General features: G+C 44.3%; 2 protein-coding genes across 4 annotated transcripts in view; both read right to left on the reverse strand.

Annotated features, from left to right (window-relative positions):
• The window catches only part of LOC140476345 (factor associated with metabolism and energy-like), a 52,640-nt gene extending 41,352 nt beyond the window's left edge, over positions 1-11,288 (reverse strand). The window contains exons 1-2 of the mRNA XM_072568802.1: positions 10,970-11,288; positions 7,044-7,126 (exon numbers count right to left, since the gene is read on the reverse strand). Coding sequence (XP_072424903.1) covers positions 7,044-7,126; positions 10,970-11,216 — 330 coding nt within the window. The 5' untranslated portion in view covers positions 11,217-11,288. The remainder of the gene's footprint in view (positions 1-7,043; positions 7,127-10,969) is intronic.
• Positions 11,289-21,571: 10,283 nt separating this feature from the next.
• The window catches only part of slc35f4 (solute carrier family 35 member F4), a 191,947-nt gene continuing 188,873 nt past the window's right edge, over positions 21,572-24,645 (reverse strand). For 2 of the 3 annotated variants that reach the window (XM_072568803.1, XM_072568804.1), the window contains exon 8: positions 21,572-22,112. In XM_072568803.1, coding sequence (XP_072424904.1) covers positions 21,871-22,112 — 242 coding nt within the window. In that variant the 3' untranslated portion in view covers positions 21,572-21,870. The remainder of the gene's footprint in view (positions 22,113-24,645) is intronic. The other variant, XM_072568805.1, reaches the window with a different exon arrangement.

The following is a 24,645-nucleotide window of genomic DNA, read 5'->3' on the forward strand; positions in this document are numbered from 1 at the left end:
AGTCAAAAATCACACAACACTAGGTTATAGTCCAACAGGTTTATTTGGAAGTCGAGCTTTCAGAGCACTGTTCCTTCATCAGGTGGTTGTGGAGTATAAGATCATAAGTCACAAAATTGTGTGTGTGTGTGTAGTGCAGTGGGGTCACCTGTAGTGTGACATGAACCCAAGGTCCCGGTTGAGGTCATCCCCATGGGTACTGAACTTGCCTATCAGCCTCTGCTCGGCCACTCTGCGTTGTTGCCTGTCCCGAAGTCCGCCTTGGAGGATGGTCACCCAACGGTCCAAGGTCAAATGTCCCAAACCGCTGAAGTGTTCCCTAAATGGGAGGGAATACTCTTGACTGGCGATAGTGCGGTCTCCATTCATCCATTACCGTAGCCTCTGCTCGGTCTCACCAATGTGCCATGCCTCAGGGCATCCTTGCCTGCAGCATATGAGATAGACAATGTCAGCCAAGTCACATGATTACCTGGCACGAAGATGGTGGGTAGTATCCCCACATATAATGGTCATATCCATATCGACACTCTGACAGGTCTTGCAGCAGTTGCTATGACAGGGTTTTATGGTGTTGTCCTGAAGGAAGGGCAATTTGCTGTGAACAATGATCTGTGGTGGTTTAAAGGTGAGGAGTGGAGGCGTGGGGAAAGTCGTGGTGAGGTGCTCATCCTCATCGATAACGTGTTGCAGGCTGCGAAGAATATGGCATACTCGTTCATTTCCGGGAAGTACTGAACAACGAAGGGTACCCTGTCGGTTGCAGCTCGTGTCTGTCTCCTGAGGAGGTCATTACGGTTTCTCGCTGTTGTACATCGGAACTGACGATCGACGGGTTGAGCATTGTACCCCATTCTTATGAGGGCATCCTTGAGTACTTCCAAGTGCACATCACATTCCCCCTAATCTGAGCAGATCCTGTGTATGCGTTGTTTTAGTGTGCTGGGGATGGCTGTTTTAGTGTGTTTAGGGTGAAAGTTGGAGAAGTGTAGCATCGTGAGGTTATCTGTGGGTTTGCGGTACAGTGAGGGGCTGAAGTGCCCATCCTTGATAAAGATGCATGTGTCTAAGAATGAGACAGATAGTAGAGAGTAATCCATGGTGAGTTTGATGGTGGGATGAAACTCGTTCATATCACTGTGTAGTTTTATCAGTGACTCCTCGCCATGGGTCCAGAGGAAGAAAATGTCATCAATGTACCTGGTGTATAGTGTCGGTTGGAGATCCTGCGTAGAGAAGAAGTCTCATTCAAACTTGTGCATGAAGATATTGGCATATTGGGGTGCAAATTTGGTCCCCATGGCTGTTCCGTGTATCTGGATGAAGAACTGGTTATCAAAGGTGAAAACATTATGGTCGAGGATAAAGCAGATGAGTTGTAGGATGGTGTTTGGAGATTGGCAGTTGTTGGTGTTGAGTACTGAGGCTGCTGTCGCAATGCCATCATTGTGGGGGATACTGGTGTAGAGTGCTGCAATGTCCATTGTGACAAGGGGTGTTACCAGTTCGACTGCTCCGTGGGTGTTGAGTTTCTGTTAGAAATCTGTAGTGCCGTGACAGAAGCTGGGGGTCCCTGTACTAAGAGAAAGTGAGGACTACAGATGCTGGAGATCAGAGCTGAAAACGTGTTGCTGGAAAAGCGCAGCAGGTCAGGCAGCATCCAAGGAGCAGGAGAATCGACGTTTCGGGCATGAGCCCTTCTTCAGGAATTCTTGAAGAAGGGCTCATGCCCGAAACATCGATTCTCCTGCTCCTTGGATGCTGCCTGACCTGCTGTGCTTTTCCAACAACACATTTTCAGTCCTTGTACTAAGCATTTCAAGATGCCTTTGACATAGCCAGAGAGGTTCTCACACAGGATTCCATTGCCTGATACAATGGGATGTTCTGGTGTGTTGGCTTTGCGTATATTTGGAAGGCAGTGAAGTCACCTACACAAGAAGTTAATGGGATGAGTGCACGTAGGGAACTCTGAAGAACTGAATCCAAAGTCCTGATCAATGTGTTTAGTTCAACAGTATAGTTCTTTGGCCGGATCGGCCTGTAATTGCCTGTAGTGTTCCTGGTTGTTCAGTTGTCAGTACACTTCCTTGCAGAAATCTGTTCTATTCTGAATGAAGAATGCTCCTCCTTTACCTGCTGGTTTGATGGCAATGTTGTGATTAGTTTTAAGAGCATGGATGGTGTTGTGTTGTGATCGGGTGAATGTTTTACTCTACCTTGTGGGTGCGGTTGATGAATCTTGAATTTATATATTTCCTGACAGTTTGAGCATACATGTCAAGCCCAGGGCAGCGGCCCTCCGGTGGGGTCCAAGTTGACTCCTTCTTTGGTCACCCCTCTATGAATTCCTGTAATAACTGTTCCGGTTCCTCGGTGGGCTCATTGGGATCACTGCTGGCATCTTAAAAGAATTCCCTGAGTTTCATTCGGAGTTCTGTACCTATGGGTATGGCCTCAACCAGGACCTTAGGTTCATGTCACACTACAAGTGACCCCACTGCGCTACACATTCTCTCACACATACGCACACAAGTGCGTGCACACACACACACACACACACACACAAACTTGCGTGAACTAGCACAAGCACACAAACTCCTATAGACCCATACACTCACGCAAACCCTCTCTCATACACAAACTCTCTCTCATACACTCACACATATACACCCCCTACACTCACACCCACACCTGCACCCTCTCACAGACTTATATCGCTTTACACTCATATGCATACGCATACACACACTCTGTCACAGACACTCATACACCAACCCCCTCCACACACACACACATATAAGATTGTGGAGCAAATTTGTACTTGCAGAATTACATTTTATTTTGCTCAAAAACTGCTTGAATCGATGTTAGATTCTGTAAATCCCTTTTTTGGAAATAGAATCTGTCTGAACATCGGGGCACAAACAGATAGACTATAACCTCACACTTTCAATCCATTATCTGAGCTGACATGGCATTTATTGTTAAACTTCACTTGAGAATGTAACTTTAACTTTCATTTACACATGAAAGAACTGAAACCAACATTGTCATTCTAAAAGATGAGAGACTTAACTAACAATACAAGTCATTTTCAATATATCATTTCAGTTGCATCACACTGTAAACTTTTGCTATAAATCTTGGGTCTTAAGATCTTACACACCACAACCACCTGATGAAGGAGCAGCGCCTCGAAAGCTTGTGCTTCCAAATAAACCTGTTGGACTATAATGCTGTATTTCAGGAGTTAAAGGCCCCAAAATCACTGACAATGACTGAGGAGAAAATAAATCTATAAGGTCAGAGAGGTAATGTGCCAGGTGGGGAACAGAAGTAAGGTGCCAAGTGAGTAAGAGATTATAGGGTGTCAGGTGGGTGTAGGAGATAGGCTGCCAGGTGTATATGGGAGGTAGGATGCTAGATGGGTACTGATGGTAGGTTGGGAGGAGGTAAAAACAATGACTGCAGATGCTGAAAACCAAATACTGGATTAGTGGTGCTGAAACAGCACAGCAGTTCAGGCAGCATCCAACGAGCAGCGAAATCGACGTTTCGGGCAAAAGCCCTTCATCAGGAATAAAGGCAGTGAGTCTGAAGCATGGAGAGATAAGCTAGAGGAGGGTGGGGGTGGGGAGAGAGTAGCATAGAGTACAATGGGTGAGTGGGGGAGGGGATGAAGGTGATAGGTCAAGGAGGAGAGGGTGGAGTGGATAGGTGGAAAAGAAGATAGGCAGGTCGGACAAGTCAAGGAGACAGTAACTGAGCTGGAAGTTTGAAACTAGGATGAGGTGGGGGAAGGGGAAATGAGGAAGCTGTTGAAGTCCACATTGATGCCCTGGGGTTGAAGTGTTCCGAGGCGGAAGATGAGGCGTTCTTCCTCCAGGCGTCTGGTGGTGAGGGAGCGGCGGTGAAGGAGGCCCAGGACCTCCATGTCCTCGGCAGAGTGAGAGGGGGAGTTGAAATGTTGGGCCACGGGGCGGTTTGGTTGATTGGTGTGGGTGTCTCGGAGATGTTCCCTAAAGCGCTCTGCTAGGAGGCACCCAGTCTCCCCAATGTAGAGGAGACCACATCGGGAGCAACGGATACAATAAATGATATTGGTGGATGTGCAGGTGAAACTTTGATGGATGTGGAAGGCTCCTTTAGGGCCTTGGATAGAGGTGAGGGAGGAGGTGTGGGCACAGGTTTTACAGTTCCTGCGGTGGCAGGGGAAAGTGCCAGAATGGGAGGGTGGGTCGTAGGGGGGTGTGGACCTGACCAGGTAGTCACGGAGGGAACGGTCTTTGCGGAAGGCGGAAAGGGGTGGGGAGGGAAATATATCCCTGGTGGTGGGGTCTTTTTGGAGGTGGCGGAAATGTCGGTGGATGATTTGGTTGATGCGAAGGTTTGTAGGTTGGAAGGTGAGCATCAGGGGCGTTCTGTCCTTGTTACGGTTGGAGGGGTGGGGTCTGAGGGCGGAGGTGCGGGATGTGGACGAGATGCGTTGGAGGGCATCTTTAACCACGTGGGAAGGGAAATTGCGGTCTCTAAAGAAGGAGGCCATCTGGTGTGTTCTGTGGTGGAACTGGTCCTCCTGAGAGCAGATACGGCGGAGGCGGAGAAATTGGGAATACGGGATGGCATTTTTGCAAGAGATAGGGTGGGAAGAGGTGTAATCCAGGTAGCTGTGGGAATCAGTGGGTTTGTAAAAAATGTCAGTGTCAAGTCGGTCGTCACTAATGGAGATGGAAAGGTCCAGGAAGGGGAGCGAGGTGTCAGAGATTGTCCAGGTAAATTTAAGGTCAGGGTGGAATGTGTTGGTGAAGTTGATGAATTGCTCAACTTCCTCGCGGGAACACGAGGTGGCGCCAATGCAGTCATCAATGTAGCGGAGGAAGAGGTGGGGAGTGGTGCCGGTGTAATTACGGAAGATCAACTGTTCTACATAGCCAACAAAGAGACAGGCATAGCTGGGGCCCATACGTGTGCCCATGGCTACGCCTTTGGTCTGGAGGAAGTGGGAGGATTCAAAGGAGAAATTGTTAAGGGTGAGGACCAGTTCGGCCAAACGAATGAGAGTGTTAGTGGAAGGGTACTGTTGGGGACGTCTGGAGAGGAAAAAATGGAGGGCTTGGAGGCCCTGGTCATGGCGAATGGAGGTGTAGAGGGATTGGATATCCATGGTGAAGATAAGGCATTGGGGGCCGGGGAAACTGAAGTCTTGGAGGAGGTGGAGGGCGTGGGTGGTGTCTCGAACATATGTGGGGAGTTCCTGGACTAGGGGGGATAGGACAGTGTCAAGGTAGGTAGAGATGAGTTCAGTGGGGCAGGAGCATGCTGAGACGATGGGTCGGCCAGGGTGGTCAGGCTTGTGGATCTTGGGAAGGAGGTAGAACCGGGCAGTGCGGGGTTCCCGGACTATGAGGTTGGAAGCTGTGGGTGAGAGATCTCCTGAGGTGATGAGGTTCTGTATGGTCTGGGAGATGATGGTTTGGTGATGGGGGGGTGGGGTCATGGTCGAGGGAGCAGTAGGAAGAGGTGTCCTCGAGTTGGCGTTTGGCTTCAGCGGTGTAGAGGTCAGTGCGCCAGACTACCACTGCGCCCCCTTTATCCGCTGGCTTGATGGTGAGGTTGGGATTGGAGCAGAGGGATTGGAGGGCTGCGCGTTGTGAGGGTGAGAGGTTGGAGTGGGGGAGGGGGGTCGACAGGTTGAGGCGGTTAATGTCCCGGCGGCAGTTGGAAATGAAGTGGTCGAGGGCAGGTAATAGGCCAGCGCGGGGTGTCCAGGTGGATGCAGTGTGTTGGAGGTGGGCGAAGGGGTCCTCGGAAGGTGGGCGGGAGTCCTGATTGTGAAAGTAAGCTCGGAGGCGGAGGCGACAGAAGAATTGTTCGATGTCACGTCGTGTATTAAATTCATTGATGCGTGGACGGAGGGGGATGAAGGTGAGTCCTTTGCTGAGGACTGATCGTTCGTCCTCAGTGAGTGGGAGGTCTGGAGGGATGGTGAGGGTCAGTTGTCGGGAGTAGTATTTGAATGCAGCAGGGCCAGACTGGGTGGGAAGATAGTACCTGCTCAAGCAGGCTGGGGCTTTAGGCAGCATTGGTGGAAGAATATTGGGTTCAACAGCAATCGTAGAGTCAATGATGATTTTGGGAGAAAGTTGATAGTTACCAAGGGCTTCAAATCGGTTTTATTCTCACCTTTCCAGGGCTTAAATGAATTTGAACCCTCTAAATTCTCTGAGATTAATTTATTCTTTTGGAGGGATCCAGACACAGGGAAATTCCTCACTGGAAAATTTAACTTCATGGGCAATTCTCAAGGGTTCAGTTGCATTGGGGATTCTGTACGGTCCTGACACACAACAACTGTCCATGCTGCTCCAGCAACTCACTGACCATCAAATATTTAGGCCAATGTAGTGCTGTAACAAATCTATCTGCTTTTCCTGACTTACTTTTCAGGTACTTCAGGGCAGCATGGTGGCTCAGTGGTTAACACTGCTGCCTGGGTTCAATTCCAGTCTTGGGCAACTGTCTGTGTTGAGTTAGTGCATTCTCCCTGTGTCTGTGTAGGTTTCCTCCAACAGTACAGGAATATGTAGGTTTGGCAAATAAGCCAGGGGGAATGCAGGGTTATAGGGTGGGGGAGTATCAGATGCTCTTCAGAGGGTCAGTTTGGACTTGATGGGCCAAACAGCCTGCTTTTACATTGTAGGAATTCTATGAAGTCAGTTAGAACCCTCTAAAGCCTGCAGTTGTAATTCAATTGGGAACTTTTTCAAAGAGTTCCAGACCAGGAAATTGCCCATCAAGTTGCATGTTCTAATCCCACTTTCCATTTTCTGTACAATTCCCATATATTCAATTCTACATGCTCCAGGGGAATATTTTTTAGTGTACATCCAGCCTCCAACTGTCCTCACTCCTGAACATTAGGGCAGTCATTTCTCAGGACCTGACATCAGCTTGAATTTCTATCGGTTCTTACTTAATTAATTTAGAACTGACTCAGCATGTTGGCAGCTGCAAAGCAGTTTAATTTAAATAGTTCTCACCTCCAATTTGCGAGGAGGATGTTTTTTGATGATGCTCCTTTCCCCATCATCCAAAGGGCTTTCAAATGAGAAGGCGTGAGGTACTTGAAAAATGAAAACATGAAGAAAAACAGAGAGTCATACAGTTTTAACAGCATGTCCACATGGTCATCAAGCATTATGTTGCATGTTCTAATCCCACTTTCTAGCATTTAGCCTATTGTTTTGCACTTGCATTTCAAGTGGAAATCTAAATACGTCTTAAATATCTTAATGTTTCTTACATGAACCATCCTTTCAGTAGTGAGCTCCACATATACACAATCCTCTAGGTGATTTATTTTTCTTTCAAATCGCCTTTAAACCTGCATACCTTAAATCTGTGCCCCCGGTTGCTGCCCCCCCCCCCCCCCACTAAGGGGAAAGATTTCTCCCTATCAATGCCCTTCATAACTTTGTACACTTCAATCAGATCCCTCAGCCATCTCTGCTCTAAAAAATACAACTCCAGCCTATCCAGTCTCTATTCACAGCTGAATCACTCTATTCAGCAACATCCTGGTGATCTCCTTCACACAGTCTCTCGTGCAATCACATCCTTCCTACAGAGTGGCGACCAGACCTACACACAGTACTCCAGCTGCAGCCTAACTCATGACCTCCCTGCTCTTATCATCAATGCCTTTACTAATAAAGGCAAGTATCCTATATACCTACTGAACCAGCTGTCTTGGGGTGGCTCAGTGGTTAGCATTGCTGCCTCACAGTGCCAGGGACCTGGGTTCAAGTTCAGCCTTAGGCAACTACCTGTGTGGAGTTTATACGTTCTCTATTTGTCTATGTGGGTGCTTTGGTCCCTTCCTCCCACAGTTCAAAGATGTGCAGGTTAAGTGGATTGTCCAGTGTCCAGGGATGTGTAAATTAGGTGGATTAGCCATGGGAATTACAGGGTAGGAGGCTGAGTCTTGGTGGGCCACTTTCTTTTTATTTCAAAAATATACTTTATTCATTAAAATATTTTGATGATCTGTACAATTAGTCATGCTATACATACATAAACATTCCATTTCTTTGCATATAGAGATCGAGTAATCATTCATATAAGAATCCAGATATCCATATGTTTAGCTGAGGCGTCAGCACAGCCCACTTACTGCGTGGGCCCCCCGTTCTTTGGCTGGCAGATGTTACACGGTGGTCTTTCACCACCGCGCCTTGGCAGCAGCTGCCCCAAGTTTCAGCGCGTCCCTCAACACGTAGTCCTGGACCTTGGAATGTGCCAGTCCGCAACACTTAGTCGGGGTCAGCTCCTTCAGCTGGAAGATCAACAGGTTTCGGACAGACCAAAGAGCGTCTTTCACCAAGCTAATGATCCTCCAGGCACAGTTGATGTTCGTCTCGGTGTGCATCCTGGGGAACAGACCGTACAGCACAGAGTCCCGCATCACGGAACTGCTCGGGACGAACCTCGACAAATACCACTGCATTTGTCTCCAGACTTCCTTTGCGTAGGCACATTCCAGAAGGAGGTGCGTGACAGTCTCGTCCTCCCCCAAACTGCTTCGAGGGCAGCGTGAGGTGCAGCACAGAGTCCGGGCGTGCATAAAGGATCTCACAGGCAGAGCCCTTCTCACCACCAGCCAAGTCACGTCTTGGTGCTTGTTGGAACGTTCTGGCGATGAGGCATTCTGCCAAATGGCTTTGACAGTCTGCTCAGGGAGCCACTCGACAGGATCCGCCCTCTCCTTTTCCCAAAGGGTCTCAAGGACACTTAATGTTGACAACTTCCTGATGGACTTGTGGTCAAAGGTGTTTTTCTTCATAAATTTCTCTACGAAGGACAGGTGATATGGAACGGTCCATATACTTGGAGCGTTCCGCAGCAGTGGGGCCAGGCCCATCCTTCGCAACACCGGGGACAGGTAGAACCTCAGTATGTAGGATCCACGCACAGCTTGATGCAGCCACACACAAAGGTGGCCATCAGGGTGAGGGTGGCATTGGGTGTGTTTTTTCCCCCGTTGCCCAGAGCTTTGTACATCAAGTCCCTTCGGACCCGGTCCATCTTTGATCTCCACATAAAATGGAAGATGGCCCGGGTGACTGCGACTGCACAGGTCCTGGGAATAGGCCAGACCTGTGCCACATATAAAACAGTGACAGTGCCTCACACCTGATGACCAAGTTTTACCCGCGATAGAGAGCGATTGTAGCTTCCATCTGCCCAGTTTCTGCCTCACTTTCTTGAACGCTCCTCCCAAGACTTGGCACACGCCCCAGCCCCTCCAAACCAAATACCCAGCACCTTCAGGTGGTAAGTCCTGACGGTGAAGGGGATGAAAGATTGGTCAGCCCAGTTCCCGAAGAGCACGGCCTCACTCTTGCCTCGGTTTACCTTGGCCCCCGAGGCCCATTCAAACTGGTCACATATACACATCAGTTTGTGCACGGACAGCGGATCCGAGCAGAAACGGCGACATCATCCATGTACAGGGAGGCCTTAACCTGCAGGCCCCCACTGCCAGGAATAGTCACCCCTCTCAGGCTCACATCCTTCCTGATGGACTCGGCAAATGGCTCTATGCCGCACACAAACAAGGCAGGAGAGAGAGGGCAGTCCTGCCTGACTCCAGATCTGACTAGGAAGCTATCTGATTCCCACCCATGGATTGAGACTGCACTGATAATGTTGGTGTAGAGCAGTCTGATCCAATTACAGATTCCCTCCCCAAAGCCCATTTTGGAGAGAACTTCTCTCATATACGTATGTGATATCCTGTTTCAGGCTTTCTCCTGGTCCAGGCTGATCAGGCAGGTGTCCAGCCCCTTGTCCTGTACATAGGTGATCGTATCCCTGAGGAGTGTGAGAGTCTCAGCGATCTTCCTGCCCGGTACAGCACAGGTTTGGTCAGGGTGAATCACCGACCCCAGAGCAGACCTGACCCGGTTGGCTATGACATTTGCCAAGATTCTGTAATCTGCATTTAATAGTGAGATTAGTCTCCAGTTTCTGATTTCCTCCCTCTCCCCCTTCTGCTTGTAGATGAGGGTGATGATGTCTTTCCTCGTGGATTGACTCATGGTACCTGCCCGAAGCATACTGACATACGCCTCCAACAGGTCCTGGTCAATCAAGTCCCACAGAGCACAATACAACTCAACTCGCTTCCAGGAGTTTTATTCTTTTCGAAGGACTCGAGGGCCTTGGTCAGCTCGTCCAGAGATAGCAGCTGGTCCAGTCTCTCCCATGTTCTGTCATCTGAGACCTCTGTGATTGAGGACAGCAACGACTGGGAGGCCGCGCTGTCGGCTGGCTTCGAGTCATACAGACTGGCATAGAAGGATTTGCCGATCCTCATGACGTCAGCCCGAGTCTGGGTGGGCTAGTGTTAGGAGGGGCTTGGGGTGAATGGCCTGTTTCCACATTGTAGGGACTCTATCCTACCTTCAAGGGTCTCTGTACCTGCCACATCAAAGTCCCTTTGTTTGTCTGCACTTCCTTGGGTACTGGCATGTCACTATATCGAACATTAACAGCACAGAAATCAATGACCCTTTTGACCACGAGAAAAAAAAACGCTAAAGTAATATGTAAATCTGGATAATAATGTAAAAAAAATGAAATACACAAGGAAACTGACAAATCCTTGGGCTCCCTGATCCAATGGAAATTATATTCAACGGTGGAGACAAGTTCATGGAACTTGAAAGGCAGCTCAATGGAAAACGTATTTGCACAAATAGTTTCTCTTGTAAAGGGCTGCTCTTCTGTCCAACAAAATAATGGAACTAAATAATCTGGGGATTGTGCGAAGCAGTTTTACGAACCTTTCGCTTATCTTGCACTGTGAAAATGAAACGTTTCAGAGAGCGGGGGATACTGCAAATCCTGACTGAAGTTTTATATCGCTGGAAGCCCCCTCTCCCCCAGCCCGCATTGCACCTACTTTGCCTGAGGCTGGGGAGGGGGCGAGAGCCATTTCGCACCTCTTTCAGGGGAGGAAGTTCGCTTCTTCCGAGCAAAGAGGCTGCTTTCAGGTGGCCGTGTGTCAGCCAGTCCCCGGCGGCCACAAGCGAGCAGCTTGTCCGGCGACTGCCATGCCGTTGCACTCCGGGGCAAATACCCGCCTGGCATGCAGGTACCGGCCTCACCCGGATCAGCTTGTGCTGGCCTCTTGACCATCCTGAACCCATCTTCACCGTTGCACTCTCCAAAGCCTCGGAGCACCTCTATGTGTGTGTGTGTGTGTGTGTGTATTAGTCGCCAGCCTTAGATTGTCTTGGAGATTTCCATTGCAATGATCAACTGCAATGGAAACTTCCCCGGGGGAGGGTTTCTGTTACCGAGGTAACGCCCCTGTTACACACTCACCAGCTCGGGTTAAAGAGTGAACGTGCCCAGTCAAGTCATTGAGCAACACAGCACGCCCCGAGTCTTCTACCAACTGGAAAATGTTGGAATTCAGTCATGCCTGGCCTGCAGACACTGACAGGGATTAATCAGCTCTGGATAACATGTTGCACCATGCCCCGGACCTGGTTACTTTGTTCATTACTGTCTTTATTTTGCCAACGAAAGATGCATTGAAAGAGGTAAAGGGCGGGTCGTATTGTGACAATGAAATAAAGTACTGCAGATGCTGGAGATCTGAAACAAACAAAAATAGAAATTGTTGCGGAAACTCAGCAGTTCTGGCAGCATCTGTGGAGAGAAAGCAGAGTCATGTAGTCATAGTTAACATTTCGAACCAATAACTCTTCTTGGTCCCGTCCCAATGTTACTCAGCAGATTTCACTCCCCCATCTTCACCTTGGCTCACTATGCTCACCTCTGAGAACATGACATAAACTATCAGCAAGAGAAGACCATTCAGCCCTCAGAGTCTACTCTGCCATTTAATGAGATCATGGTTGATCTTCTAGCTCAACACCATTTCTCCACACTATCCCCATATCGATGTTTTTAAGATGTGAAAATCTATCAATCTCAGTTATGAACATAATTAACCAGCAATTCCCCCATAGCCCAAAGGGAGAGAGAATTTCAAAGATTCACCACTCTCTAACTGAAGAAATTCCCATCTCGGTCCTAAATGGTGTGCCCCGGACTCTAAGATTGTGCCCCCGATTCTCGCTTGCATTTACATTGTCAAGGTCTGTCAGAACCTTGCGTGTTTGAATGGAATCACCTTTTCTTCTTCTAAACTTAAGGGAATATAGGCCTAGTTGATCTTGTCTTTTCTTACAGGACTAAACCATCATCCCAGGAATTAGGTCCGGGATCCTTTGTTATACTCCCTCAATGACAAGTATATCTTTCCTTATCTAAAGAGACCAATACCATGTACAATATGCCAAGTGTGAACTCACTAATGCTCTGTATAATTGTGTGATGATGCTGCTCCATAAACAAGGTTATTTTTCCTTAATTTTCTTTCAGATAGGTTGTAAAAGACACAGACTCCAAAACATCTAAGCTGAAGGGTTTTAGGGCTAATTTGATTAAAGCTAACAGATACTGCCTCAAGCAAAAGGCTTTCAAATTAAAAGAAACACATGTACAATGAAAGGACAGTGGCCAGTTCTCCCAGCTCAGCTTCTCTCTGGTTTGGTTTGGTTTTAGCACAGTAGTGTTCTGAAGCTGCTGGACCCAAAGAAGCAGATTCAGAATGGTCCTCTCTCTCTGACTTCTCTCCCGTAAGACCCTGTGTTTGATTTTTCCTTTAGTGCCGAGGGGTGTTTATGGGGATTGTTGCAAGTATTGGGAACAGCAGCATTAAGCTGGGATGATGTGTTGGGTTTTCGGATAGGTTAAGTTATTCGGTATTCTCTTTTGTTTGTGTTTCATTCAGTAATCTTGTAAATAAATTCTGTTTAAAACTACATGGCTTAGCCAATTGCATCCCTCCTGGAATATTCATGTTACATCTGCTTAAAACAACTAGCAAAGTTAGCATCTGGGCTACTCTCTTGAAATGTTTCGAGGAGTTCGGCGTGGTCCATAACAATTGCAGCAAGACATCTTCACTCCAACACTCAAATCCTCTTGTAGTAAAGATGAATATGCCATTTGTTTTCTTAATTGCTTGTTAACTTCTAACAAAGATTACCTGAGATTTTTGTGCTCCTTATTAAATTATAAAATAGATAAAGCACTGCACTTGGCCTGTTGAGACAATGCTGTCTGTCTGAAAGAGTAATGTAATTAATTCCACTCTTTTCCCTGTAGCCATTCAAATTATTTTCCTGCAAATAGTAAATAACTTTCATTTTGAAAGCTGTGATTGAACCTGCCAATCTGTTCCAAATCATAACCCTCTACTGCATAAAAAAGGTTTCCCTTAAATTCCCTTTGATTATTTTACCAGTTATCTTAAATCAGTGTCCCTTCAACCAATCGGAGCAATTTGTCCCTATCTATCAAGACTGTTCATGCATTTGAACATTTTCATCCAAACAACTCTCAGCCTTCTCTAAGAAGAATAAGCCCAGCTTTTGTATCATGTAACTGAAATCCCTCATCCATGAAACCATTTGCATAAATCGTTCGGATTCCCTCTTTAAGGTTCAGTTGAGATCAATCCCGTATATATAAAGGTGCATAACAATTTCCTTGTTTACTTCATGCCTCTATTTTAATGATCAGGATCTTTTGTGCCTTTTTACCATTATTCTTAAACTTGTTCTGAATTCCCCAATCAGAGGAAATAGATTTATTATACCTGTCGGCACTGAATTGCTTTGACATTTTAAAGAGCTTGATTGGACCATTGTTTAAGCTTCTGAAGTCAAAGAAATGCAAACCACGTTTATGTTTCTTGTCTTAATAATGTAACCCTACTGTTTCTGATATCATTTGAGTGGCTGTTCACTGTATCCCCTCCAACGTCTCTTTTTAATCCTCAATGCCAAAAATTGAATATAGTATTCCTACTGGAGTCTGTCTAATGTTCTAGAGACTGACCCTACGTTTCTCCAGCTTTGAATTCTATCCTAGTTTGAAATAAAAGCCAACATTCTATTTGCCTTATTAATCACTTTTTTGTAAGTGCCTAGCAGCTTATATTCATTTTTGTTCATTTTGTCTCTTTGCTCTTAAGTTTTAGTTATTATAGTATGTTATTTTTAATTTTCCAGCCATTCTTAAAAATCAGTTTTATTGTTTCTCCTGTTACTTCTGCTTCCATGTGTTATGGTAAGATAAAGGATGGGCAATAAATGCTGGCCCAGCCAATGACGCCACACTGCATGAACGAATGACCAAAAAGTCCAAACAGATCTTCTTCCACCTTTAACAAAATGAAACAACAGTTGCCTTGTTGAGAGTAGCTTAGGACTCCTTTGTTATTCAATACTTTTTTCAGAATGGTATCAGGCTTGCTCCCATGTTGTTTGGTAATTCCAACATGCACTGCACATTCAACAATGGGTCTCATATAACTATTTAACTCATAAGATACATTATGATGCTTAAGAAGACATTGTATGTTATGTCTACTCTTTATATGAATTTATTTTCCACTTATCTTAAAACAGTGTCCTCTGATTACCAGACAGTCATTAAAGTAAAAATAAAGCATAAAACAACAAAAAAGATTGTAAATTATCACAGAACCCCTCCAGTGTGGAAACAGGCCCTTTGGTCCAACAAGTCCACACCAACCCTCTGAACAGTATTCCACCCAGACCCATTCCCCTGCCCCATTACTCTACATTTACACCTGACTAATGTACCAAACCTAGACACTCTTGAACACTATGGGCAATTTTGCTTGGCCAGTTCACCTAACCTGCACATCTTTGGATTGTGGGAGGAAACCTGCCCAGACATGGGTAGAATATGCAAACTCCACACAGACAGTCACCCGAGGCTGTTATTGAACCCAGGTCTCTGGCATTGTGAGGCAGCAATGTTACCACCAAGCCACCATTATGCTCCCCTGAATGAAAACAGTTATTCTACACCTACTCCAGCAAACTATGGTGGAGCAGAAATTCAGGACCTTAGTGACCTCAATTGTCACAGAAAAGGGTTGTCCATGCTGTTGTTTGGGGCTCCAGCTTTGGCTGCAGCTGGAGAAGAGAAGGTTGGCTTTGATGGAGGTATTCAAATTCCTGAGGGGTTTTAATGGAGTAAATAGGGAACATCTTTCCTTAGTGGAAGGACCAAGAACTGGAGAGCCCAGAATTGAGGTAAATACAAAAGAAGCAATGGTGACATGAAGGAAGACCTTTCATGTGGTGAATGATTAGGATCTGTAATGTGTTGCCTGTCAGTATGGCGAAAACAAATTTAAGTGAGATTCTCAAAAGGAATTTCGAATATTATCTGAAAAGGAAAAATGCTCAGGTTTACAGGGAAAAGGCAGAGGAGTGACACCAAATGAATTGGTCCTTCAGAGAGCAAGCACGGACACAATGGACCAAATAACCCCCTTCCATAGAAAAACCATCATGATTCTTTATCTTGATATCCAGTTATCCTTTGGCTGGGACAACAGGGAGCATTAGAAAATTGAAGGCTGATTTCAACTATGTAGAATAATCAATTAACTTTCTAAAATTGACAGAAGAAATCTATGTATTCATAGCACCATTCTGCATAGAACTGGGTATCTGAACTCAGCTTGCCTGCAACAGCGCTTTGAAAAGGCAATCTAATTAATCCCATTTCCCACTGTTCTTTCCTCGTAGATCAATTAATCTTTCATTTGGCATGTATGCACTGGCCTTTCAAAGATTTCGTTTGAATCTACTTCCAACACCCTTTCAGGAAACATATTTGTGATCACCACAACTTTCAGAGTAATAGAAATTGTCCTCATCTCCTCCCATTTCTGAGGATTGTTTTGCCAAATATCTTAAGTCAGTACTATGTGATTATTGATCCTTCCATCTGTGAGAACAGTTTCTCCTGATCTATCAATACCAATGTGGAACAGACATTCAGGACTCTAGAGGGTTTGACAGTTACAGAAAGGTTATCCATGGCTTGATTTGGGTTTCACATTTACCAGCAGCATGTGAGAGAGCTTGGTTACTGTTTCCTGGCAGAAGTAGAAAAAGACAGGGCTATAGGTAATCGAATTATAGATAGAGTCATAGAGTCTTGGAATGTATAGCACGGAAATAGACACTTCAGTCCAACTCATCCATGCCGACCAGATATCCCAACCCAATCTAGTCCCACCTGCCAGTACCCGGCCCATATCCCTTCAAACCCTTCCCATTCATATACCCATCCAGATGCCTTTTAAATGTTGCAATTGTACTAGCCTCCACCACTTCCTCTGACAGCTCATTCCATGCACATACCATCCTCTGCGTGAAGAAGTTGCCTTTTAGGTCTCTCTTATGTCTTTCCCCTCTCACCCTAAACCTATGCACTTTAGTTCTGGACTCTCACATCCTAGGGAAAAGACTTTGTCTATTTATCCTATTCACACCCCTCATAATTTTGTAAACCTCTATAAGGTCACCCCTCAACCTCCGATGCTCCAGAGGAAACAGCCCCACCCTATTTAACCTCTCCCTATAGTTCAACTCCTCCTACCCTGGCAACATCCTTGTAAATCTTTTCTGAGCCCTTGCAAAGTTTCACAACATCCTTCCAATAGGAAGGAGACCAGAACTGCAGGTAATATTCCAAAAGTGGCCTAACCAATGTCCTGTACAGCCATAACATGACCTCCCAACTCCTGTACTCAATACTCTGACAAATAAAAGAAGGCATACCAAACGCCTTCTTCACTATCCTATCTACCTGTGACTTCACTTTCAAGCTATGAACCTGCACTCCAAGGTCTCTTTGTTCAGCAACACTCCCTTGGACCTTACCATGAAGTGTATAAGTCCTGCTCAGATTTGTGTTCCCAAAATGCAGCACCTTGCATTTATCTAAACTAAACTCCATCTGCCACTTCTCAACCCACTGGCTCATCTGATCAAGATCCCATTGTAATCTGAAATAACCTCCTTCGCTGTCCACTGCACCTCCAATTCTGGTGTCATCTGCAAATTTACTAACTATACCGCCTATGCTCACATCCAAATCATTTATATAAATGATGAAAAGTGGTGGACCCAGCACCGATCCTTGTGGCACTCCACTGGTCACAGGCCTCCAATCCAAAAAACAACCTCCACCACCACCCTCTGTCTTCTACCTTTCAGCCAGTTCTGTATCCAAATGGTTAGTTCTCCCTGTATTCCATGAGATCTAACCTTGCAAACCAGTCTCCATGGGGAACCTTGTCGAATGCCTTACTGAAGTCCATATAGATCATGTCCATTATTCTGCCCTATCAATCCTCTTTGTTGCTTCTTCAAAAACCTCAATCAAGTTTGTGAGACATGATTTCCCACACACAAAGCCAAGTTGACTATCCCTAATCAGTCCTTGCCTTTCCAAATACATGAACATCCATCCTTCAGGATTCCCTCCAAGAACTTGCCCACCACTGAGGTCAGGCTCACCGGTCTATAGTTTCCTGGCTTGTCCCCTTTTTGCCCTCCTGATTTCCCTCTTAAGTATACTCCTACTGCCTTTATACTCATCTAAGGATTCACTCGATCTATCCTGTCTATACCTGACATATGCTTCCTTCATTTTCTTAACCAAAATCTCAATTTCTTTAGTCATCCAACATTCCCTATACCTACCAGCCTTCCCTTTCACCCTGACAGGAATATACTTTCTCTGGATTCTCGTTATCTCATTTCTGAAGGATTCCCATTTTCTAGCCATCCCTTTACCTGCAAACATCTGCACCCAATCAGCTTTTGAAAGTTCTTGCCTAATACTGTCAAAATTGACCTTTCTCCAATTTAGATCTTCAACTTTTAGACCTGGTCTATCCTTTTCTATCACTATTTTAAAACTAATAGAATTATGGTCACTGGCCCCAAAGTGCTCTCCTACTGACACCTCAGTCACCTGCCCTGCCTTATTTCCCAAAAGTAGGTCAAGTTTTTCACCTTCCCTAGTAGGTACATTCACATACTGAATCAGAAACTTTTCTTGTACACACTTAGCAAATTCCTCTCCATCTAAACCCTTAACACTATGGCAGTACCAGTCTTTGTTTGGAAAGTTAAAATTCCCTATCATGACCATCCTATTATTCTTACAGATAAGTGAAATCTCCTTACAAATTCATTTCTCAATTTCCCTCTGACTATTAGGGGGTCTATAATACAATCCCAATAAGGTGATCATCCCTTTCTTATTTCTCAGTTCCACCCAAATAACTTCCCTGGATTATTTCCAGGAATATCCTCCCTCACTACAGCTATAATCAAAAATGCCACCCGCCCCCTTGCCTCCCTCTCGGTCCTTCCTGTAGCATTTGTATCCTGGAACATTAAGCTGCCAGTCCTGCCCATCCCTGAACCATGTTTCTGTAATTCCTAAGATATCCCAGTCCCACATTCCTAACCATGCCCTGAGTTCATCTGCCTTCCCTGTTACGCCTCTTGCATTGAAATAATTGCAGTTTAATTTATCAGTCCTACCTTGTTCTCTGCTTTGTCCCTGCCTGCTCTGACTATTTGACTCGCCTTTGTTCTCAATTGTACCAGTCTCAGATTGAAATCTTTCCTCACTATCTTACTGGGTCCCACCTCCTCCCCCCCCCCCCCCCCCCCACCTTACTAGTTTAAATCCTCCTGAGCAGCTCTAGCAAATCTCCCTGCCAGTGTATTAATCCCCTTCCAAATTAGATGCAACTTGTCCTTCTGGTACAGCTCACTTCTACCCCAAAACAGCTTCCAATGATCCAAAATTGAGAATCCTTCTCCCATACACCAGCTCCTCAGCCATGCATTCATCTGCTCTATCCCCCTATTCCTGCCCTGACTAGCTCATAGCACTGGGGGTAATCCAGATATTACTACTCTTGAGGACCTCCTTTTTAAATTCCTGCCGAACCCTCTGTAATCTCCCTTCAGAGTCTCAACATTTTCCCTTGTGTACAATGGTTCCAATGTGTACAATGACCCCCCTCCCCCTTGAAAACATCCTGCACCCTCTCTGAGGCATCCTTGATCCTGGCACCAGGGAAGCAACACACCATTCTGATTTTTCACTGCCGGCCACAGAAACGTCTGTCTGTACCTTGGACTAGAGAGTCCCCTAAGACAATCAATCGCTTGGAACCCCTCGTACCTTTCATTGCATTAGAGCATGTCTCAATACCAGAAACTTGGCTGTTCATGTTACATTTCCCTGAGAATCCATCACTCCCTACATTTTCCAAAACAGCATGCTTGTTTGAAATGGGGATCGCCACAGAAGTCTCCTGCACTACCTGCCTATCTCTCTTATTTTTCCTGGAGTTAGCCCATCTATGTAACTGTATCTGAGACATCCCCCCCCCCCTTCCTATAACTGCCATCCATCACATCCCCTTGCTCTTGTAAATTCCTCACTGCCTCTGACTGCCTCTTCAACTCTCCAACCAATCCATTTGATCTGAGAGGATTCGCAACCAATGGTATTTATTGCAGATATAATCCTCAGTAACCCATAAACTCTCCCTAAACTCCCATATCCAACAAGAAGAGCACTTTACTAAAGGCCATTTTTTGCTTCTTTCAATCTACACACCCAGAAAATAACACTGTCTTATTCCTCTACAAAACACTGCTCCAGGTTATATTAATACTAATGGCTTATATTTTAAGTTTAATCAAGCAACATAGCTCAATAAAACATATAATCAAGAAAGAACCCACTCTACTCACTACTGCAGACTTATTTTAAGGCCCACGTTTAAAACATCCACTTCTCTGTTTCCGTTCTGTGACCTCTCCCAACAGGTTTCTCTAAGATCAGTTGTGAATTTCACTGTTCTTTAATTTTCCCAGACGCACTCTGATGTCCAGCGATACAGGAATTCAACAGCAAAGGCAGTAACTGCTAACTCTGTCAGTTGCACTGTGGGTTTCTTTCTTTCTTTCTTTCTTTCTTTCTTTCTTTTTCTCTCTCTCTCTCTCTCTCTCTCTCTCCTGCACTGACCTCAACCTGTGCTTCCTTTGTCTGGTCTTTTCCCTTTTAAAAGTGCTGTTGTTTGGACTTTTTTCTCCAAATTTCCAAAACAATACAACAGCATATAAAACAGTAATTGATGCTCCTGGAATTCAAGGAAATCACCTCCAACACCCAAAACACCTCAAAAAAGGTACAGCTGTTACAGCCAGAAATTTTGCCCATCCTCCATCTTGGATTACCCAGATAGTGCAGAAATTAACGGAGCCTTGAGTCCTAACTCCTAACGGAGCCTTGCCTTAACAATCCAGGACAGGTCTTCAGACTCCTTTTCCAATTGCAGCCAGCGACTACATTTCCAAAGTCACTCTCCTAAGGTCCCTTTTGCCATTGTCAGAGCATTTGCAGTCTGCAGCACTCTCTGTCTCCTTGAGGAGAAGGATCTCCTACTGCCTAAAACTATCTGAACAACCTTGCACGATCTCCTGTCGTACCTGAGAATCTGCAAGCCTTCTAGTCACATCATCAAGTTGAAATACATCCTACTGCTACCTAAAGGCACAGTACACTGTGACATTTTCCCAGTGACACCATGTGGTCTTTGCCTCTCCCAGTCTGTGGTACTGAGTAAGAACTGATTGGCTATTTCCTGTTGTCTTTGAATTGTTTTGGGTCTATCTAGTGATTAACAGGAGACAATCCACTACTGCAGAACATCTATAAAAGAGGCACTTCTCATAAAAAAAGCATTGTAGAATAATAATAATTCACCAAAGATCCTTATAGAGCACCTTTCAAATCCACAACCACTTCCATCTAGAAGGACAAGGACAGCAGGTACTTGGGAACATCACCACCTGCAAGTTCTCCTCCAAGTCATTCACCACCCTGATTTAGAAATATACCACCGTTTCTTCACAGTTGTTGGGTCAAAATCCTGAAATTCCCTCCATTGTGGGTCAACCCAAAGCAAGTGGACTGCAGCGATTCAAGAAGGCAACTCACCACCACCTTCTCAATGGCAAATAGGGGTGGACCATCAATGCTGACCAAGTAGCGACACCCAAGTCCCACAAATGAATAAAAATAATAATTAAAACTCTATCTGATACAAATGATTACTAAGCTCTGAGGGAGCTGGTACAGATGCATTTGGTCCCTCCAAAAGCTAGAACCCCCTTCTCTCCACTCACAGACTGTAGAATGGATGGAGCCAACGTAACATGATCATTAATCCCTTCAGAACCATTATCTTATATAACATATATCTCCCCTTTAAGAAGTGCAGACTGCCTTTAAGTGGTATCAACTCATTCTGTTTTCCTGCCCACAGTTCCACTCAAACTGACTGCACTGCCACTAACCAGCATAGAGAGTGCTGGCTGTGTGTCAGTCTCATTATAATGGACTAACACAATTTCACAAACATTAACTGGAGCATTTAAACAGTAGTCAAATAGTCACAGTGTAATCTACAAATGACAAATCAGGACACTTTTACATGTGCTCTATCAGTCTTTTATTTTGATTGTGTTAGAATACAACTGAATGCAGTAACAACAATCAAAAGGAAAAAAATGTTCTTTTTAACCAAAGGCCATATCATTAAATAAATAATAAAAAACCCAATGCAAGGACCTTTACAAAAACTTTATTTGACATTAACACCCATTCCCATGTAATTTTATAAAGTTTAAATTGCAATGATGTTGTTTTTAATAATTGATTGTGTCATACTTATATTGTATACCATAGATCTTTGCTTCAAAAAGTAATACTGTCATAATAGCATACTATTTCACACAACTAAATTATATTCACAGAATATACATCTTCGTGCATTTTAAAACTTAGCTGCTTTTAAGCTAAAGGAATTGAAACTGTTCCGTTTGCTCTACTTCTGCTCCGAGTGTGGACACTAGATTCTGTGGTGTCTTCTGTTTGATCTTCATTCTTCTTCTCCTTTAATCTGTTAATAAACCTTAAAGTTATTTCATCCCATTCTTCAGGAAGAAGCATGAGCAGGAAGCCAATGCATATGATAGTCGTGGCAGTCAATCTCACCATACTAAATATCACTTCGTGCTTCATAAGGTCAACAGCTGTGTAAAAAAAGATAACTCATTATCAATAATGCAAATTAAACAGTCTGACCTGGAACTTTATATAATTACAGAAAACCATATGCAAATTAACAGTTATTCAGAGAAGCCTCAAAGTTATCCCATTGTTTCCGTCTATCCTAATTAAAAATATGAAATTTTACACCTAACATGGTTGAACTTGTCACCTGAACAAAACCAGGCTGAAGAATCAGATGTGCTGTTTTATAAAATTGTAGAATTCTGGAAATCACCATAGCTGGCTTTACCACTTTATCCTCTACTAGTAAAATGGGGATTGCCTTAAAACAGTAATTTTGTGAATACATCCTAAAGGATGAAAATTCATGCCTGCAATCCCAATAGTTGATCATTAATTTTTTTTTTCAAGTATCATGAACAGTAAATGCCTGGTAGATGCAGCCAGAGGTAAGCTTCTCTGATACCATGGCAAACTTAAATGAAACTAAACGTGCCTGCAGAAGAAAAGAACAAACCAGCAGTTTTATTGTATTTTTCATATCTTCAGAACTTCCAAAAGCGATTTGCATCCAATTCATTCCCAGTTCTTCTTTGAAATAGTGCCTTTGGATCACCATCCACCTGAGCAGGCCAATGGAGCCTTTGTTTACTGTGTCATCCACAAGACAGCACCTCAAACAATATAAAGCTCCCTCAAGCACTGAACTGGAGTGTCAGCCTTGATTTTTATCCTCCAGCCCATGAATGGGATTTGAACCCAGAACTTTCTGCTTCAGAAACAACCAATCCACAGCTGATCCAATGTAAACAATGAATTGCCAGAGGCCTTGAGAATTATTACACCATAACTCACAACGGATCTAAGGATAAACCTAGAAGATGAAGGTTTTGCAGTGGTGTATAAGATGTTCCAAAATGTACTTGATAAAGTGACACAGAACAGGCTTCACAGCAAATCTAAAGCTTGTAGAATAAAAAAGCAACAGTGGGAGAGTGGATATAAAATTGAATGAATGAGAAGAAACAGAGGGTAGTGGTGGATGATTGTTTCTTGGACTGGAGAATGGTCTACATTAGGGTTCTTCAGGGGTTGGTCATAGAATTACCGCTCTGCTTGATGCATATTAAAGCCCTTAGACACTTAAATACAGGCACATTTTCAAAACTTACACTTGATATAAAGTTTCAATATTGGAGTAAGGAGGATAGTAACTTCAAGCAGATATAGGCAGGATAGTTAATTAGGTAGACAAATAGCAGATTAATGTTAATGCAGAGATTAGTCAAGTGATTTTTTTTGGTGAGAAGAACAAGGAGAAGTAATAGGAAAGAAAGGGTCTAATTCAAGAACAGAAAGGCTAGGGGGTGTATGTGCACAAATCAGTGAAAATGGTGAAGCAATTTGAGAAAGTGATTGAAACCCCCTTTTTATGGTATCCTGAGCTTTACAAATAACCACATTGAGTACAATAGCAAGGACATTACAATGAATCTCTGTAAATATTAGCTAGGCCTCAACTGGATTGTTGTGTCCAATTCTGGACACCATGTTTTTGGAAGGAAGTGAAGGATTCATGCAGAAAATATTGATGAAACTGGTTACAGAAATGATGGCCTTCAGCGACATGGCTAGATGGGAAAAAGCTGGGGCCATTCTACTTCATGAAGATTGAGGGGGGAATCGGATAAAACGCTTCAAAACCATGAAGGATCTTGATTAGGTACTGAAGAACTGGCTTCATTAGCAAGAAGGCCAAAAACCAGTGGACATTGATGTGAGGTAAATGGCAAAAGAACTGATATTGACATGTGAAAGCAGGCTTTTTTAATGCAGTGTATGTTTAGGATGTAATCTGAGAATGTGGTGGAGCCAGCTCTGATTGTGGTCTGAAAAGGGAATTAGATAAGTACATGGTGACAAAAAAAGTCCAAGGCTCCTGGAAAGAACTAGGGAGAGAAACAAACTAATTTATTCTTGAAAATAGCTAGAACACACATGATGGGTTGCATAGCCTCCTTTTGTATATAACTATTCAATGATTCTAAACATAAATGCTGAGAATTTTTGAATTGAGTCAATCATAACAGATTGTCACAAGCTTTATAATGGGTAGTTGAAGGAATATCAGCTTGATGCCAGAAGTATCAATTAAAGGAGACATTTTGCATTACAACAGTTATGCTTGAGAGCTATTGGAGTTAAAGAGGAAGGGGAACTTACTGCCCTAAAGATGCACTGGGACTGTATGTCTCTGCATCCCTTGATTGGCCAGTGATGGTAATGCAAGAGCTCACTTTTAAGATATATGCAACTTTTTATAAAGTCAGCAAGCGTCATCCAATAAGGTCAAGAGCATCCTGATTCCTCCCATTGTTCACCCCAGAACTGTCTTATCATCACCGAAGGTTAGTTTAAGTATGTGGATTTTCAAACCCAATTTTAATGTTACTCACAATTGTGTTCAATTGCATCAAGTCTCAATGTGCTGTATGACTTACTTGGATTTTTTGGTTTGGCGTCAGTGCATTGATCTTGTTACATGTTTTTGGC

This window comes from Chiloscyllium punctatum, chromosome 4 (genome assembly GCF_047496795.1).
Source record: "Chiloscyllium punctatum isolate Juve2018m chromosome 4, sChiPun1.3, whole genome shotgun sequence".
Classification (NCBI taxonomy): Eukaryota; Metazoa; Chordata; class Chondrichthyes; order Orectolobiformes; family Hemiscylliidae; genus Chiloscyllium; species Chiloscyllium punctatum.